Source organism: Echinops telfairi, unplaced genomic scaffold (assembly GCF_000313985.2).
Source record: "Echinops telfairi isolate 266 unplaced genomic scaffold, ASM31398v2 ScPeMD7_443;HRSCAF=831, whole genome shotgun sequence".
Lineage (NCBI taxonomy): Eukaryota > Metazoa > Chordata > Mammalia > Afrosoricida > Tenrecidae > Echinops > Echinops telfairi.
Window position 1 is genome coordinate 76486843 of NW_022104341.1, and position 18404 is coordinate 76505246.

The 18404-nt window shown below is 39.5% G+C and overlaps 1 protein-coding gene across 1 annotated transcript in view; it reads left to right on the plus strand.

Annotated features, from left to right (window-relative positions):
- Nucleotides 1-16632, plus strand: part of EPS15 (epidermal growth factor receptor pathway substrate 15) — a 129493-nt gene extending 112861 nt beyond the window's left edge. The window contains exons 21-24 of the mRNA XM_045291759.1: nucleotides 4639-4715; nucleotides 6076-6238; nucleotides 10911-11104; nucleotides 14228-16632. Coding sequence (XP_045147694.1) covers nucleotides 4639-4715; nucleotides 6076-6238; nucleotides 10911-11104; nucleotides 14228-14374 — 581 coding nt within the window. The 3' untranslated portion in view covers nucleotides 14375-16632. The remainder of the gene's footprint in view (nucleotides 1-4638; nucleotides 4716-6075; nucleotides 6239-10910; nucleotides 11105-14227) is intronic.
- Nucleotides 16633-18404: the final 1772 nt, after the last annotated feature.

Consider the following 18404-nt stretch of genomic DNA (forward strand, 5'->3'; position numbering starts at 1 on the left):
CATAGATCTATTTCCCCATCCTCATATATAAACATATTTGCAAATGTACATGCCTTTATCTAGACCTATAAATGCCCTTTGCCTCCCAACTCTTTCCTCTACAGTATTTCCTATGACTTTCTACCTGTCCCACTATAATGCTCAGTCCCCACCTGGGTTTCAGCAATTCCTCTTGGTTACATTACCATTGATCACGCCCTACTAGGCCTCCCACACCCTCCTCACCACCAATTTGAATCACTTGTTGTTCCCTTGTCCCTGGCTTTATTAATACCACTACCTTTCCCCTCACTTCCCCCTTTCCCATGTGCCCCTAGAACTGTCGGTCCCATTGTTTTCTCCTCCAGATTGTTCATTCAGCCTATCTTATTTAGACAGACTTATGGATATAATAACATGCACAAAAACAAGACAGAGTAATACCAAGCAACAATATTCAAGAAAACAACAACAAACCGATGACAGAAAAACAAAACAAAACACAAGAAGGAAAAGCTTATAGTTAGTTCGAGAATTGTTTGTTGGCCTTTAGGAGTGTTTTCCAGTCCAGTCTGTTGAGGCACCACGCCCTGGCCCCAAAGTCCACCTTCAGTATTCCCTAGGGACCTCACCGCTCTATTCCCTTGCTGTTCTGTTGCACCCCCTTAGTGTTTTGCATCTGTGTGGTGGGATCAGAACGGACGCAATTCCCACACTGCGTCTCCGGCTAGATGTTGGTTTTAATTTCCTGGTTGCTCCCCTGTCTGTGGTGGTGTTTGCTCACCACACCCTTCCCTTCCCCACCTTCTTCCCCCAAAACCCTCTGGGGCCATTGGCTCTGTTGCTTTCTCCCCTAGCTTGCTTCCTATGTGTGTCTTATAATAAGTAGGCAAACCAGCAATGTCTTAGTCCAAACAATAAGAAAACAAAAGGTTGAAAAAAGAAAAAGAGTGAAAAAAAATACCCATACATAGTTCCAGGTCTGTCCACTGGCCTTTATGAATCTCTCCCCAGTGATCCTGGGGGAGTTCCGGGGGCTGCCCCTCCTAGCCCGAAGTCTATTGGGGGCTCTTTAGGGGCTTTGCTCGAATTGCTGATCTGTTATGCTCCCTTCTTGGTTTGCCCTGCTGCAGGGGATTCAGGTCACATTATCTCCCACCCCTGTGTCCCCATTATTGATTGTCGTCTGTCGACATACGCTCCAGTGAGGGGACAACATGTTTTGAGTTGTTGGCAGTCCTACAGTCCTCTCTGTGCCTAAGCAGCTCCATAAAGAGACACCATCCTCCAGGCTTGTGTGCCAATACGGAGTCTAGGCCAACTGTCCCTTTCTCTTTGTCCTTCTTGGTTTGCTTCCGTGTGGGCGTGGTACGTCGGCTCCTTTCCCCACCTGAAGGTTTAGTGTTGTTCTCTGTCGCTCATACTTCTAGGGCGGGGGTCAGATTGGCTCTGGTTGGGGCCAGCCCTGTAGCCCAGTCTTTTCATGCGATCCTCCACGTGGTTCCGTTGCCTTCCTGGTTTGGTGTGCCGTGGCGGGGACTGTATGCACACTCCATTTCTGTGGAGATACAACCAATACTCCCCCTGCCGTCATCTCAGTTTCTCTTTCCCCTTTTCTCCCTCCTCCTTCCCCCCTTTCCCTTTCTTTATGTTGGATTCACTTGTACCTTCTTGTGTTTTGTCTGACCTCCACCCAGCTGCCTGTGCCTCCACCCGTATATTGTGCGGTAAGTGTCTTCTATACCAGTGGTTCTCAACCTCTGGGTTGCAACTCCTTTGGGGGTCGAACGACCTTTTCACAGGGGGTCGCCCGATTCATAACTTTAGCAAAAGTACAGTTATGAAGTAGCAACGAGAATAATTTTATGGTTGGGGGTCACTGCAACATGAGGAACTCTATTAAAGGTTGCAGCCTTAGGAAGGCTGAGAACCACTGTTGTACACCTGCTGTGCTGATTGTACTTACCTCAGGGACTCCTGTTATACTTGTCCTTTTGTGACTGGCTGACCTCGCTTAACATAATTTCCTTCAACTCTTTCCATGACACGATGTGTTTCATGTGGTCGTCTGTGCTTTTTAGTGATGCATAGTACTTCATCGTGTGTATGTGCCAGAGTTTATTAATTCACTCATCTATCGATGGAAATTTAGGTTGTTTCCAACTCTTTGTGATTGTGAATTGTACCACAATAAATATTGGGGCACAGACGACTGCTCGTGATTTATTTCTTACCTCTTCTGGGTATATGCTCAGTAGAGGAATAGCTGGGTCATAAGGTAGATCGATTTCCATTTTCTTTAAATATCACCAAATTGCTTTCCACAGTGGCTATACATATCTACATGACCACCAGCAGTGGAGGAGAGTTCCTATTTTACCACAACCCCTCCAACATTTGTTGCTCTTTGATTTTCTGATTTGGGCTAACCTCAAGGGTGTTAGATGGTATCTCATGGTTGTTTTAATTTGCATTTCTCTATGAATAATGATCGGGAATACTTTCTCGTGTTTATTGGCCATACAGGTTTCCTCCCTAGTGAAGTTTCTTTTCAGTTCTTTTGCCCACTGCCTCAGAGGGTTAACTGTTTTCTTCTTTTTGTAGGCCAGGAGGGTATTGTAGATTTTAGTAATAAGCCCTTTGTCTGATGTGTCATTGCTAAAAATCCTCTCCCAGTCTGTGGGTTGCCTTGTTACCCTCTTGGTGAAGTCTTTTGACGTGCACTGGTGTTTTATTCTTATTAAATCCCATTTGTCAATTTCCAGTTCACCAAGCAGGTGCATTGTTGTGGTGGCAATACCAGTCGCCTGTCTTCCACAAATCAGACCGTTTCTGTCGCACACTGTTATGCAATCTTTTCAGAACTTCTAAATAGAAAGCTTGATGAACAGTCTGACCTGGTGGAACAAAATCCAAATGCACTATGAGTCAACATTTTTGTCTGTTTGGGAAGTTGATGGACGTACAGAACAAGGTTTGTCATCAATCGACATTTTACCTTTTTTGAAAAGAGAAAACCACTCATACACTTTAGTTTTTCCCATAGTGCTGTTCTTGTAAACTGTGTTCAACATCACAGCAGTCTCCACAGCATTTTCCCCTGAGCAGGAAACAGAATTTCATAGCCACACACTGTTCTCTTAAATCAGCCACCACTAAAAACCAAGTTCGAGTGAAACTCCTTTGATGAAAACGTTCACTGTGATCAGAGAGAACCTTCCCAGGCAACGCCACTGGGTGCACTAACTCAGCAAGTTGTTCCATGCTCGCTTGCCTAGTGGGAAAAATGTGTACTGCGAAAACTTCGCTCTGCCCTTTGCAATCTCGTTTCTTTTTGGCTACCTCCTCGTATGCTAAAGAGCCACCCCACTTTCCGATTTGACTTCTTCCCTATAGACTTATATCAAGTTGCCTTAACATCTCTCTTCAGTCGTATAGTCAGCCTCTCAAACTTGCCCTGTCTAACATAGAGCTCTTGCCTTTCCTCTTGCAAATGTTTTCTTTAGTCTACTCCACAATCTATCTCTTTTCTCAGACAAAAAGCCAAGAAGTCGTACTTAATTTTTCTTTCCTTCTGAAAACACTTTGCCTTTCAAGTGTATCATTAGTCTGTCCATTTCTTTTCATCTTTACTACTGCCACCCTAACTCAAGCCACCATCATCTTTACTTGAAATACTGCAGTAGCCTCCCAAACTCCACTACTCATTTGAAAAATGGAATGTCATCTTTGATATTTTTCTTGACTCCCAAACTCCAATGTTTTCATACCTCTGTGATAGCTCTTACACCAGGCTGTTTCATTGTTTGTTTATTTGTTTCTCATTAGACACACTTTTTAAACCGGGGGCCAGTTCACTGTCCCTCAGACCCGTTGGAAGGCCAGACTATAGTTTAAAAAATAAAACTATGAACAAATTCCTATGCACACTGCACATATTGTATTTTGAAGTAAAAAAACAAATGAGGCAAAAACACCTGGTGGGCCAGATAAATGTCCTCAGCGGGCCGCATTTGTCTCGTGGGCCGCAGTTTGAGGACGCCTGGCCTATGAGCTTTTCAAGACAAGCTTTTCTTAGTTTTGGTATGGGGTCAGCAGAAGTTTGTTGAGTGTTCATTCTTCAATGGAATAAGCCTTGTTCCCTGTTTCCAAGGTGTTATGTCAGATAGCCATAGGACACACTAGAATAAATCAGTGTCACAAACAAGGAAGAAATCACATCTTGTAATAATCAGACATCCTGGACTACTCTACACTTTATGAGTGAGTTAGCATTTGTAATGGGCCTTGAAGTATCAATGTGAGATGTGAAATTAATGGTGTCTTGCCTTTTTTTTTTAACTTATTGATGTCTTTATCAGAAATAATAAAATCCATAAGGAACTAGACTATTTGCCAGGTATTCTAGTGCTGTAACCACTACCTAGAATTAGTTTGCCTGTGTTTGATCTTGCATCATTCATCAGTTGATTTAGACAGAGGAATACATCTTTGGGGATTATCAATGTGCCTTCTGCTATTTGTGAACTTTACTCATAAATTCAGGAAGTAATATTTGGGATTAGGTAGGCCATCTGTCTAAATGTTAACAACAACAAAAAATCATGTAATCTGATGCATTTCTGCCCTCCTACATTGATTTTCTTTTATCCATTTTAGCTACAGACCCCTTTGCTTCTGTTTTTGGAAATGAATCATTTGGAGGTGGATTTGCTGACTTCAGCACACTGTCAAAGGTAACCTGCAGTGATTAATGGGCAGAAAATCTCACTTTGTTTCCAGCAAACGAGCAATCCCTCTGATCAGTTATATAGAGACAACTTATTTCAATAAACCACAGCAAATTTTTATTTCAGATAAAATTGTATAGTTAAAGTAGATCTTACTACATATGAAAAGTCTCTAGTGATAGTATAGGTGATATCTAATTGTTTTCTGATAGGTTTGCATAATAAATTTAGTGTTTTTCATATTAAGAGTATTCTACACTGATTGTGGTAGCAATTGTACAATTCTGCCTGATGTGATTGAACTATGGAATTATATGATACATGTATTAGCTCCCAATTAATAATAAAATTTTTAAAGTATTTTAACATTTCCCTCCCAATTGAATTACATTTAGTATTCCCACATAACTGATTGGATCAATAGCTATAAAATGTGAACACTCATTCTGTCCACTCTGCCTTGGTTACCTGGTTTTGTGTACTGAAGCTCTTAGGGTCACTATTAAGATAATGAATACACATAGTCCAGCACTTACATCTGCTACTTTTTTCCAGCGCACCTCAAGGGTTGATTTTGGTCCAAAGAGGATTAGAATATATGTCAGATTATCTGTATCGGTGGATTTCAACGAGAGTTGATTTTGCCCCTCAGAGGACATTTGGCAATGACTGGAGACATTTTTGGTTATTATACAGGGTTGGAAGTTCTAGTCACATGTCAGGGGTTGAGGTCAGGGGCGCTGGTAAACATGTACAGGATAATGTACAGGACAGCATCAGCCTTCCCCAAAAATGGTACAGTACATTAATAGTGCCACTGTTGAGAAACCCTGTTGTAAATAGATTTTAAATCATTAAGTCTGAGTCATTGTGGAAAAGTGTATCATTCATTACTCTACATTAGACCACATTCTACAGATTAATTTGCTTTAAAAGTTACTTTTCAAATTGTCTTTATAGTTTTCACAATGCCATTTTCTCTGACAGCATTAAATCTTTCCTATATAGAAGTATATTGGGAAGTGTGAGATCAGTAAATTTTTTTCTTGTTGATTACAATTCAGATCCAATATTGATTGGAGTGCAGACATACATGCCCTTTAAAATGAGCTTCAGATAGTTTTGTTTTAACATTGCCTGAAACTTGACAGACCTTTAAAGTTGGCTTGTTTTTATATCATCTCTTACTCTTAATAAGTAGTGATTGTTGATTTTATTTCAAAGATTAAAATGTTCGGTTGCACAAAATTGAAATAAATAAAGCTGTATAGTACTTAGCATCTTTCTTATGTATACTACATGGCCATGCACAATCTGCTTGATACCTTATATATAACTACGTGTAAACATTTTTCTTCAAACAAAGGTCAACAATGAGGATCCGTTTAGTTCTGCCACATCGAGTTCTGTCAATGATGTGGTCACTACAAAAAATGTATTTGAGGAAACATCAGTCAAAACTGAAGATGTGCCCCCAGCACTGCCACCAAAGACTGGAACTCCAACACGACCGTGCCCTCCACCACCTGGTATGAGAGTTAGTACCTTTCCTAAATCACCTTGGTGCCTTTTCTTCCTCTGAAAAGTTCTGAGTGGTCCTTGCTTGTGTTATATTTAAATCTTATGTAAAGAGTCTTAAACAAATGAGTCAAAAACATGCCTGCAGTCCATTGCTGTTTTCTGTTCTGAGCTCAGTACAGGATTATAGACATAGGCTTGCAGGTGTAACTCATGAGCTGCCTTTCTGGCAAGGGTTAATTATTTTTGTTCTTCCTGAATCATTTTTTAAGAGGCAATAATTGGAAAAAGCAAAGTATAGATAGAATCTCTTCCTTTTTCAAAGCTCATTGGTTATCATTTGAACAACATTTTGCAAGTTTCTTATACTTTAGTGTTTTCATTCATCCCTATAAGAGAAGATTGATTCAAAGTTCCTTTCTTCTTCCCTGGTCTAAAGCCCTGCCTACATCCTAAGTGTGATGACGTGTGGCTGATTCCAGAGATCCAGTAATTTGGTAGTTTAAAATAAGATATTACTTTTCTTAAATGTGATTTTATTTACTTAGTAAAAGATTCCTTTATTTTATAATAGTAATTACCTGTTTTGAACTTTGGATTTTTTTTTTTTGTAGAATACACAAAAAAACCTTTTGTTTTTAACAAAATAAAATTCATGAGTAGTGCCTAAAAAGACAATCCCCTCTGTGGTTCAGCTGCTGAAGACTTAGGTGATACATTGTTGTTGATTCTCTATAATCCTTCGGTGAAATTTTTACCCCAGTAGTTATAGATTATTATTCGTGCCTTTCATAATAAACTTTCCATGGCATTTCTTGAGCAGATTGTTTTTTTTCCCTTTCCTAACTTAAAAAAATTACTTGTCCAGGTGTTCATAATCAGTGATCGTTTGCAAATATCAGATGAATAATCCAGGTAGTTCCTTTCTTTTGAGGAAAATTGGCCTATGAAGGGGTACTCAAAAAAGGGGGGGGACATTTTTTCAAAATTATTTAAAAATTTTTACAAGACAACCTTAACACCTTCAAAATACTCTCCATTACACTTAATACATTTGTCAAATCTGTGATTCCATTCTTTTTTTTTAATCATTTTATTGGGAGTTCTTACAGCACTTATAACAATCTGTACATCAATTGTATCTAGCACATTTGTACAATTGTTGCCATCATTTCCAAAACATTTTCTTTCTACTGGAGCCCTTGGTATCAGCTCCTCTTTTTCCCCTCCCTCTTCCACCCTCCTACCCCCGTGAACCCTTGATAATTTATGAATTATTTTTATATTCATATTTTACACCATCTGCTATCTCCCTTCACCCATGATTCTGTTGTTCATCCCCCTAGCTGGGGCGGAGGGTTGTACATCGATCATTGCGATCGGTTCCCCTTTTCTCTCCTTCTCCCTCTATCTTCCCCCTACCCTCATGATATCGCTTCTCTCATTATTGGTCCTGAGGGGTTTAATCTGTCCTGGATTCCTTGTGTTGAGAGCTCTTATTTGTACCAGTGTACATGCTCTGGTTTAGCCAGACTTGTAAGATAGAACTGGGGTCATGATAGTGGGGTGGGGAGGGGCATGAAAGAACTAGAGGAATGTTGTGTGTTTTATGAATGTTGAGTATTTTGTCAGTGCTATACTGTACCCTGGCTGGCTCGTCCTTTCCTTGTGACCCTTCTGTGAGGGAATGTCCAATTGTCTACAGATGGGCTTTGGGTCTCTATTCTGACCCCCTTGTTCACATCAAAATGGCTGTTTGTTTTGGGTCGTCTGATGCCTGATACCTGACCCTATCAACACCCCATGATCACACAGGCTGGTGTGCTTCTTTCATGTGGGCTTTCTTGCTTCCCTGCTAGGTGCCTGCTTCTTTGCCTTCAAGCCTTTAAGACCCAGACACAATATCTTCCAATAATTGAGCACCATAAACTTTCTTCACCACATTTGCTTATGCACCCATTTTGTCTTTAACAATTATGTTAGGAAGGTGAACATCACAGAATGCCAGGTTATTAGAAAAAAGTATTCTTGCATTGAGGGAGTACTTGAGTAGAGGCCCAATGTCCATCTGCTACTTTAATACTTTACATATAAATGTATGTACATAGATATATTTCCTTATTATATATATATATTTACATATGTACATGCCTGTATTTAGACCTATAAATGTCCTTTGCCTCCTAGTTCTTTCCTCTATTTCCTTTTCCTTTCCTTTTGTCCCACTATCCTGTTTGACAACTTCATTCAGGTTTCAGTAATTCTTCTCGGCTGCATTGCACTTGATTGAACCCTACCAGGTTTTAGATCTCTTGTTATTCCCTTGCCCCTGGGTTTGTTGGCTCCCCACTTCATTATCCTCCTCCACCTCCTCTTCCTTGTCCCCCCAGAACCATGGTTTTCTCCTTGGGATTGTTTATCCTGCCTATCTTACATAGATAGGCTATTTCCATGGGGGGGAAAGAGAGAGAAAAATAGCCTATGACTAGTTCTAGATTTGTCTGCTGACCCTTATGAATGTTTTCTGATCGGGTCTGATGTAGTGCCAAGCCCTGTCCCCTGAGTCCGAAGTCTATTTTCAGAATTCCTCGGGGATTTTGTTGTTTTGCACCCCTTGCTGCTGTGTTGTGCTCCCTACGTATTACCCTGCTCTACAGGGATTGGACTGGACACAATTTCTGCACTGTGTCTCTGGTGCTGCCCCCTGTAGAGCTGTGGGTCAGTAAGGGGATATCTGTGTCTTGTGGTAGGGTCGGCTCTGGCCCTCTCTGCGCATTGGCTCCTCTAAGTGGGAATGTCACCCTTGAAGCGTGGTGGACCAGGAAACTGATCTCTCTTTCTCTCGCTTTCCCTCTTAGTTTGCTCCCGTGTGGTCTGGGAAGACCTGCCACTCTCCCTGGGCTATATCTTCAGTGCTGTCTTCTGAAGGGCATGCTTCTGGGCCAGGGGTCGACGTAACTGGGATAGGGGCCAACCCATGCGATTCCATTCTTGGAAATAGTTTTCAAACTTATCTGTTTGAATGACAGACAGCCACTCCCTCGTTTTTTTCTTCACCTCTTCTACATCGTGACATCAATGTCCTTTCATGTCCCTCTTCATTTACAGAAACAAAAAGAAGTCACACAGAGCAAGGTCAGGTGCATGGGGCAAGAGAGGCATGCTGGTTTTTGCCAAAAACTGGTACACCAAGATAGCTGCATGATGAGCAGGTGCATTGTCCTGGTGGCAAAACCAGTCCCCTGTCTACCACAGACCTTTTTTGTCACACACTGTTATGCAGTCTTTTCAGAACTTCTAAATAGAAAGCTGACCTGGTGGAATGAACTCCAAATGCACTATCCCCCTCATATCATATCTGGGTTTTTTTGGGGTACCTCCTTGTATACCACATGTTGGTAGGTCAGAATATATTTAGAGAAAAAAGTTAAACAATAATCCATTTCTATTTTCAAGTTTTATGATGCAATTAGTGAAATTATTTTTTAATTCTGAAGTAAGATATTGTACTAGTGCCTTGGTTAGTTCTGTGACTTGTGAGCAAAGTGAGTGTTTGTTGATATAGAAAGGTCGAGAAGGAAAGGTGGTTTGTGGGACGGGTACTGGACTCGGAGTCTATCCCAGGCTCTAATGCTTGCAATCCCACTGACGAGCTCTGCGATCTTTAGTTGCTGTAACTCTTAGAAGGTGGCAGAATCTTGCCTACCTTTCATAATTGTTGGACAGATCCCTGAGATATGAGCATCTTTTATAAGCTGCTACAGGGATTGAATATGTTATAGTTACTATCAGCAGCGCAGTGCATTTGAAGAAAATATGTACTTGAAGATATTTTAACACCTATCCTTACATCTTTTCTTCAAGAAATACTAAGTTTAAATAAGATTTTAAAATTAAAAACCTTGTTTAAAAATGATGATGAATTAATAAGTAATTAACAAGGCACTGTGCTGTTGTTTGACCAAAGGTTAATTTATCGGCAACCACTAAGAGTTAGGCCCTAGGCCTCAAGACATTTTTTTCATTTTTAAGTTTTAAATATTGTGAATGGCAAACGTAGTGGGATTTTGCTGTGGTAATGTTGATTTTAAGCTCTCAGGTACTGTGTATAGAACTAGAGAAAAATCAGAAAAATTTAGGCATATTTCAAAGGTCGTTTACTCTTCTTGCCACTAGTAAATAATTGAGGTTTATCACACCAAGAGAGTCCCCTCTCTTGCTTGTCATGTTCCTCCTCATTTCCCCTGTCCACCCACTGCAGCACCTGGTGCTTTGTGGGGACGTAAATGAAGTTTAGTCTCCAAATAAAAGTGATTCCTTGCCCACGTACTCCCTTTTGTTACTTGCTTGTCTTTTCTTTTTTATTCCTCCCCCATTGTGCTGCATAGGAGTGCTCAAAAAGTCCATGGAAAAACAGAATGAACTGATTGCGGAATTTTCCCATGAACTTTCTGAAAACCTTTTGTAAAGTTGCATTTTGTTTTTGAGAGGTTGTGTGTAGAAAAACTGAAGGACAGAAGGTTGATGTGACCACCTACGGTAATATTGAACGTGTGTTTTAGGCTCTCACTCCCTGTCCCCTTCCCCCACCCCCAGTTCTTTAATGCTCCTGTTGTTCATGTTCTTGTATGTTTATGTTTGCTGTATATGCTGGTTGAGTTAATTGTGATGATTTTGATCCAGGGAAAAGACCCATCAGCAAATTGGATTCTTCTGATCCCTTTAAACTGAAAGATCCATTTCAGCCTTTCGCAGGCAATGATAGCCCCAAAGAAAAAGATCCTGATATGTTTTGCGATCCATTCACTTCTACTACTACTACTACTACCACTACCAATAAAGAGGCTGACCCAAGCAATTTTGCTAACTTCAGTGCTGTAAGTACTGTGAATGGGCTGTTTGGGGGAAAGTCTTTCCATTTATAATTTGAAGAGGTTTTAAATTTTACTTTGGAAGTCTGCCAAATTTGCATCATTTCAACTAAATTTACCAATTTACTAAAAATCTTTTACTTTCCCCCAAGCAAAACCTCTGTTTGATTCTCTTAGTAGTCCTAGTTTCTTTGATAGAAAGAAGTTGTTTTATAAGCCCTTCTCTTAGTCTTGAAGGGCAATATAAATAAAAGATTATTATGCAGACAGTTATAGATGATGGTGATGTAATGGGCCTTTAGAGGTCTTTTGCTGTCTGTGTCCTGGATGACTATGTCAGTAATGAGCTTGTGTCTTTGTAACTGTGTATGTGTGTTTGCGCATAAAGGTTTGATGATTTTCAGAAACCAATTGGCAAGGAGGGGGTTAGGGGCTTCAAAAAGTTGATGGAAAATGGAATTGAAAAGACTGGGCCTTGTCTGAATAGAAAGTAAGGCTTTGTTTTATGTAGCTGCTTTTTTAAAAAGGTGAATGTAAGCTTTGTAAAATAAATGATGATTGTCAACATCTGAGCAATCTAATTATTTGGAGGGCCCTCATTGGCCAACCTTTCATATTTGCTCTGCATTCTCACAGAGCTGATTAGAATGGGCAGACCATTAGAAACAATGGAAGGACTCGGAAGGCTCTTCCTATAAGAAGGTCCTTATAGAAAGGGCCTAGAAGAGCACAGAAAATAGAGTCACAAACCATCGGTCTGGAGGAACAGAAAGTAATGACATATATCAACTTAGTATTCATACCACTTAAAAAAAGATTTCAGACAAAATGACCTTCATTATAACCACCTACTCCATATCAGAGCCTTGGCGGTACCATGGTGAAGCGCTCAGCTTCCAACTGAAATGTTGGCTGTTTGAACCCACCAGCCAATCCACAGGAAAAGATAAGGCTGTCTGCTTTTCCAAAGACTTGGAGCCTTTCATGCCCTCTAGGAAGTTATCCTCCGTCTGGGAGCATCACAGTGAGTTGAATCAACTTGGCAGCAACAGGTTGTTGCGTAACAGAGGAAGTTTCCTCTATTATCACCTTTTACCCTTTATTGTGGAAAAGAGTAGCCGGGTAACCCCAGCCAGCCACATTTTGCCCGATGTTTCCCTCCATGGTGTAGTATTTAGTTTAAGGTGACCAGACGTCCCGCTTTTGGCGGGACAGTCCCGATTTTTAACAATTTTTCCTGCGTCCCGCAGCATTTTTAAAAAGTCCCAATTTTTGGAAAGAGTACACGACAAGCTAGGGTATACGATTTTCGGCTGCCATGTGGCAATTTTGCCAGGATATGAGTTTTATCAATGGTGTCCCGCTTTACCAATGTTAAAAATCTGGTTACCTTAATAGTTCCCAACCAACCCCTTTGTCCCTGCACCAATCTCTAGTTAGAAAGGTAGGCAGGAGTCTGCTTGCACCTAAGGAAGCCGGACAGACTAGGAATGGGTGTCTCAGCTTCTGAATCCATGCTCTGAGTTCTAATGGCTTCTTCTGAATGTGAAGAAGCAAAATTGAAATCATATTTTTTAATATTGTGAAAAGGTAGGGATAGAATTATGCTGATTCAGCCTTTGTTAGATGAAATTTTTTTAAGCAATAAGTCAAGAATTCGCCTTTTTAAGAGACAATCATCTTCTTTAATATAAAATAAACCTATGGTATCTGAAATATGAATTATGCAAGGCAAAACCTGGTTGAGATGAATCTTGAACAGTAGCTGCGGTATTTTGCTTTATTTCATTTTGTTCTCTAAAATCTCTGTGTACTGCAGTATAAAATGGCTCATGATCTTTGTTTCATTATGAAAAAATTATGACTCCTCACTTAGCAATATGGTTAGGTTCCAAAGGTGAGGTCATTATTGGCGTTCTGCAAAAATGGAGAATGACTACACTAGATCACAAAACAGAGGATGACTCCACCTTTATATAACCGCTCAATTTTGAGAATGATGTCCCAGCCAGGTGGACACAAAGCCTTAACCATCACAGCCTCATTGCTATAGCTTCATACCGTAGTATCTGTTACTGCCATACGTTAATACGAAAGATAGTTAGTTTAGCTCTTGTACTATTCTTATAAATGTGAAATGTCAGATAACAAGATTATAAGTGAGGAATAGATGTATTATGTTTGTAAGTTTCAGAGACCCTCCAATTCTCTGAGCTGGGGGCGGTGGGGAGATGCCATTTTGGAAAAGCCTAACAATTTCATCCTTTAAGGAATTCTTTTTCCATTTTAAATAAAGTAGAATTTTTATTTTCTGCCCAGGTTGCCATTTTGGAAGTATAGAAATATCTCTAAAGCTAATAATTAACCAGTGTTTTGATTGTATTTATTGTCCTGGTTGGTACAGATGGTTAACTGATCAACTAGAAGCTTGGCAGTTTGAACCCACCCAAAGGAAGACAGACCTGGCACAGCCTTAAAAACCCTACAGAACAGTCAGTTCTACTCTGCACACAAGGGGTCGCCCTGAGTCAGAATCAACTCAGTAGCAGCCACCACCACCAAGCTTTTGTTTACATTAGGGCACCATGTTCTCAAAGCGTGCTGGGGTCAAGAGATGATCTGGCCTACTTCTTGCTTGGTTTACTTACTCTGTCCTCTTGGATGATGTAGAGAAAAAGCAGCATAATTTTTGCTTTATGGTTTTCTCTATGAAGAGCTAGCATAAGATAAAGAATTGCTTAAGTAGTTAAGTTAGAAATGATTTGACATGTGAGGTTGTTTGCTAAAGTTGAGCAAATGTTAGATCAGAAATGCTAATTCTCCACTATTTATAAATAATCTGCTGTAAGCATCTCTACTTTTATTAAGTGATGCTTTACTGTTTGGTTTTATAGACTCTGTAGACTGCGCTTACTTTTAAAATTAAACCACAGTTCAATTACTAGTTAAACCTAAATGTCTTTTCAGGAGAAAAAGTAGCAAACACCAAATAAGACTATTCCCATTGTCCTCCCAGTGAAATGAATACTTAATACCCTTTTGTGAGACCTATTTTCCCTTCCCTTCTCTTTACATCTTTGATTGATTGATTGATTCATTCATTCATTCATTCGGTCTTTTAAATGGCAGTATCCCTCTGAAGAAGACATGATTGAATGGGCCAAGAGGGAAAGTGAGCGCGAGGAAGAGCAGAGACTTGCCCGACTGAATCAGCAAGAGCAAGAAGACCTGGAACTGGCTATCGCACTCAGCAAATCTGAGATCTCAGAAGCATGAAGGATCCTTCTGTCTCCATCAGCAACACTCTTCTTCCTGAGTACTGAAGCAATGTATAGTGTGTATCAAAACTACCTATGCGCCTGGGAGATACAACTTATTTGAGATTCCTATCAATGTGACAAAAGTTTGGGGGTTTTCTTTTATCCCCCACCCCATTTCAGATTTGTCTCCCTTCTCCCTGTAAAAGCAGTAACCCAGTGAGACTGCCCTTGCTTAAGCCCCTGTTCTGGTGTGCACTTACTGTGAGCTTTGCCTGTCTGTGCGACTTCAACTTGTAAAGTTAGAGCACTCAAGCCGCTGCCTTCCGGAATATAGAGAAATAGCTTCATCCCTGCACTACCCTTGTTCTGTGGTTTTCTGATGACAGCCAGTGGGCTTCTTAAAGTTTGCAGTATTTTCCCCTGATAGGAGTGGTTGGGGGTGGGGGGAGGGCAAGAGTGCCCAGCTTCTTTTTTGATGGTGCAAATTGGCTGGTTTAAAGTGCATGTTAGCATCGCCTTTTAATAAAAGCGCTGTTTAGTTTGTTTTTTAGAGTCAAGGAAAACTGTTTGCATAGATAGACTCCACTCTGTCAAAGGAGGATGCTTCGGTTGAGCCATTACAGCTTCAGATGCGGTCTTTTCCTGAACAAAAACATTAAAGCCTCATGTGTGAAATACATTTTAAAAAGGAAGTTCTGAGGATTTAAAGAATCCTAGATAAATAGACGCCTCTTCCATGGGTTTGCCAGTTGATAAAATCAGTTTCTTACAAATCAGATTTTTTAAAAATGTATCCTCTAAAATATACCCATCAATCTAAGATCTAAAGTAACAAAACTCTTAATATGGTGGCCGCCCTTACCCCTTCTCTCCCCCCCTCCCCCATGCTGTGGCACTGACCTCTTTAGTTCATGATTGATTTTTGTACTATTGCAGAAGGAAGCTAGAACTGGAAAGTAATTTTTCAAATATATATATATATTTTTTTGTTTTCTTGAATGAAGGCTCAGTTACTTGACTTGAAATGTAAAATCTTTCACTGAGTACAAATGGAGAAGGTGGTATATATTTTAAATCATATTGTTGCTTTTTTTCTTCCCATCTTTATGATTTAAAATAATTTCTTAATTCTCTTTGTGTTTTCATTTATAAAATTAGCAAACTAGCAGAAAAAATAAAAATAAAAAAAGCTCTTCACATGTTAAAAGCCCCATCTTCTATAAAACTGACCTAGGGGATAAGCCAAATTTGAAATAAATGTTAACATAGGCTGTAAGTTGTAAAATAACTTTAGTTTTGAAACATCTGTGTGACTTAGGTAATCAGTTGCATACTAAATGCACCTAAAAGCAAACTAAAATTCCCTGGGATCACCTGGTCAAGGAGGTATTGATGGCCTAGCCTACAAATAAATTTTAAATATCTAATTCATTACCTCTTGAAATGGTGCTCCACAGCCCCCCCTCCATCCAGAATTGGACTGCTGCAGTTCAAAACACAATTTAAACCACTGTCACACAGTAACTTTTTTCTACTTTTGTAAATAGAAACCCGTCAGCGTAAAAGTCGTACATATGAAGCAAGGGCTAAACCATCCTCACAAGGCTTCAGTTTTGGTACCGCAATCAGTCCCATGGCCTAAGGCTGGTACTGCAAAAGTGGATGGAGCAGGCAGTGTTGGAAGTTGCATTAAGTAGTAGGTTTTTTATTTTTTCCCTTCCCCTTAATTCTTCAGGAAAAAGGTAAGTTGACTTGAACAACCTTCTTTTGCACTGGGAAAAGGAGCAAAGGTTTAAAATGCTTTTAAAATATTTTTTTGTATTTAAAAAACACTCTGGAAAATATTAGATATCTGTAACTTATATACACCAACTTTCAATGTAATACGCGTACTCTAATCTTATGTATGTTTAACTGGATTACATAGATTATTATCTTTTATTAAAATATGTATACTCAGTGGACCGATATAATATTAAAGGATGTATATATTATATGATTCTCCATGCTCATCTCCATGCTCACTTGTGTAGGATGAATGTCTTAGAGTCTTATGCATTTTTATTTTACATTGTTGACTGACTACAGAGCCCGCGTTTGAAAGGGACCTGCTGAGTGTTAAATGGCACTATTTACAAAGTTTTAACTGCCTTCCTTCTACATACTTACTTGTTGAGGTTGACTGGGGCTCTCTTTATAGAATTTTCTCTTACATTCCAAAATTCCACATTGTAGCTTGTAATTATGAAAATAATAAACTTTATGTATAATAAAGCATACTCTTCCTCTGTCTTATTTGAAATGAAATTTGTACACAGTTCTCTGATGATGTCCATGCTGTATCCAAGGAGGGGTAGGTACGTTGTTGTCGGGTGCTATTGAGTCAATTCCCACTCCAGGCAACCGCTCAGGGGTGTAGTGGAGCTGCCCCGAGGGTTTTCAAGGCTGTGACCAGTTGAAAAAAGATTGCCAGGCCTGTCTTCCAAAGTGCCTCTGGATGTATTCCAGCTGCCAGGCTTTTAGCTAATAGACAACCATTTAACTGTTTGTGCCTCTTCCAGGGTCTGTGGTCAAGTAGTAAGTCTAGTAAGCATAACAGTGCTTGGGACAGTGCCTGCTAAGGAATAAATTCCCCCATAAATGGCAACTTATTATTAATTATCATCACCTATTATTTTTAAAGAAATACAGGGAATGTCAATGCCTAGAGAAAGTAGCTGAAATATAGGTAGCTTTTTATATATTTGTTGAATGAAGATTTGTGACTCTGGGAGGGGCCTGTGATGTAGTGAATGCACCCAGTCCTGAGATTGACTCTCTTTGAAAAAAAAAAAAAAAAATGCACCTCCCTGAGCCTCATTTTCTTACTCTAATGAGCACCATAACACTGAACTCACAGAATTATTCTAATGTTGAACTACATTACCACAGGGAACATAGTAGATGCTCAATAAACATTTAACTTCCTCTTCCATTTAAGAAGTTCAGGATTTGATTTAAGTTTTTTTAATGTTACTCATTAAATTCAGTCACGTGATAATAGTAATGCTAGCTGTTAGTTATGAATACATTATGTATGTGTTCTCATTTATTCTTTAGCCTTTAGTAGGCTCTATTATAATACCATTTTAGAAATAGGAAAACTAAAAAAAAAAAGGAAAACTGAGGTTCAAAGAATTAAAATTATTTGCTTCAGATCATATAGCTAACACAAGTAGCTAGACCAGAAATTGAACTGTGATCTCTCTGCTTGTAAAACAGATCTAATCTTTTTAGATTACAATGTTTTGTCTTGTTTTGTGTTTTTTTTAAAAAAATGCTCTTAGACATTAGGGACAGGACACAATAAATGACAAGTAGTGTTTATTAATTTCTAGGCATTATTCTAAGTGCTTTACATTTATTAGATCAAGTAATCCTCACAACATTATAAGGTATAGGTACTATTATTATCTTCATTTCCCTAAAGATGTCCCCTTACTAGGCCACAGCTAGTAAATGACAGAGGTGGAATTTAAGTCGGGAGCCTGGCTCCAGAGTGTAAGCCACGACTACTTTGGTTAGAGGTGAAGACCCTGAGAAGTGTGGTAAGCAAATTATCTTTTCCATTCGCTTGATAATTAATGGAATCACCCAGCCACATACCAGGTGACATCAAACCATTTTCTAATTTTCCTATTGAGTGCAAGGAGGATTTAGAACAGTGTCTGATACAGGAAAGCACGTATCTGATGTTAGTTATTAGTATTAACTCTAAATGATAAACTAGTACATGGGAGAAATGCCAACTGCTTTTTTATTGAAGAGGTACAAATTTTAAAACCCCAAAGCTAGAAAAAAAATGAAAAATAATTCAGCAGTGCTGGCAAGGTTCTGGAAAGTATACATTCCAAAGGAGGCCAAAGTAAGTTTTGAAGTGCTGTGTGCTTGCCACACAGATAAGGCACAAGGCATGCTGGGCAGAAGGTGTAGTATGTGTAACGCCAGAGAAGGAGGTCACATTTTGTGTGTGCCCTTTCTTTTTTTTTAACATTTTATTAGGGGCT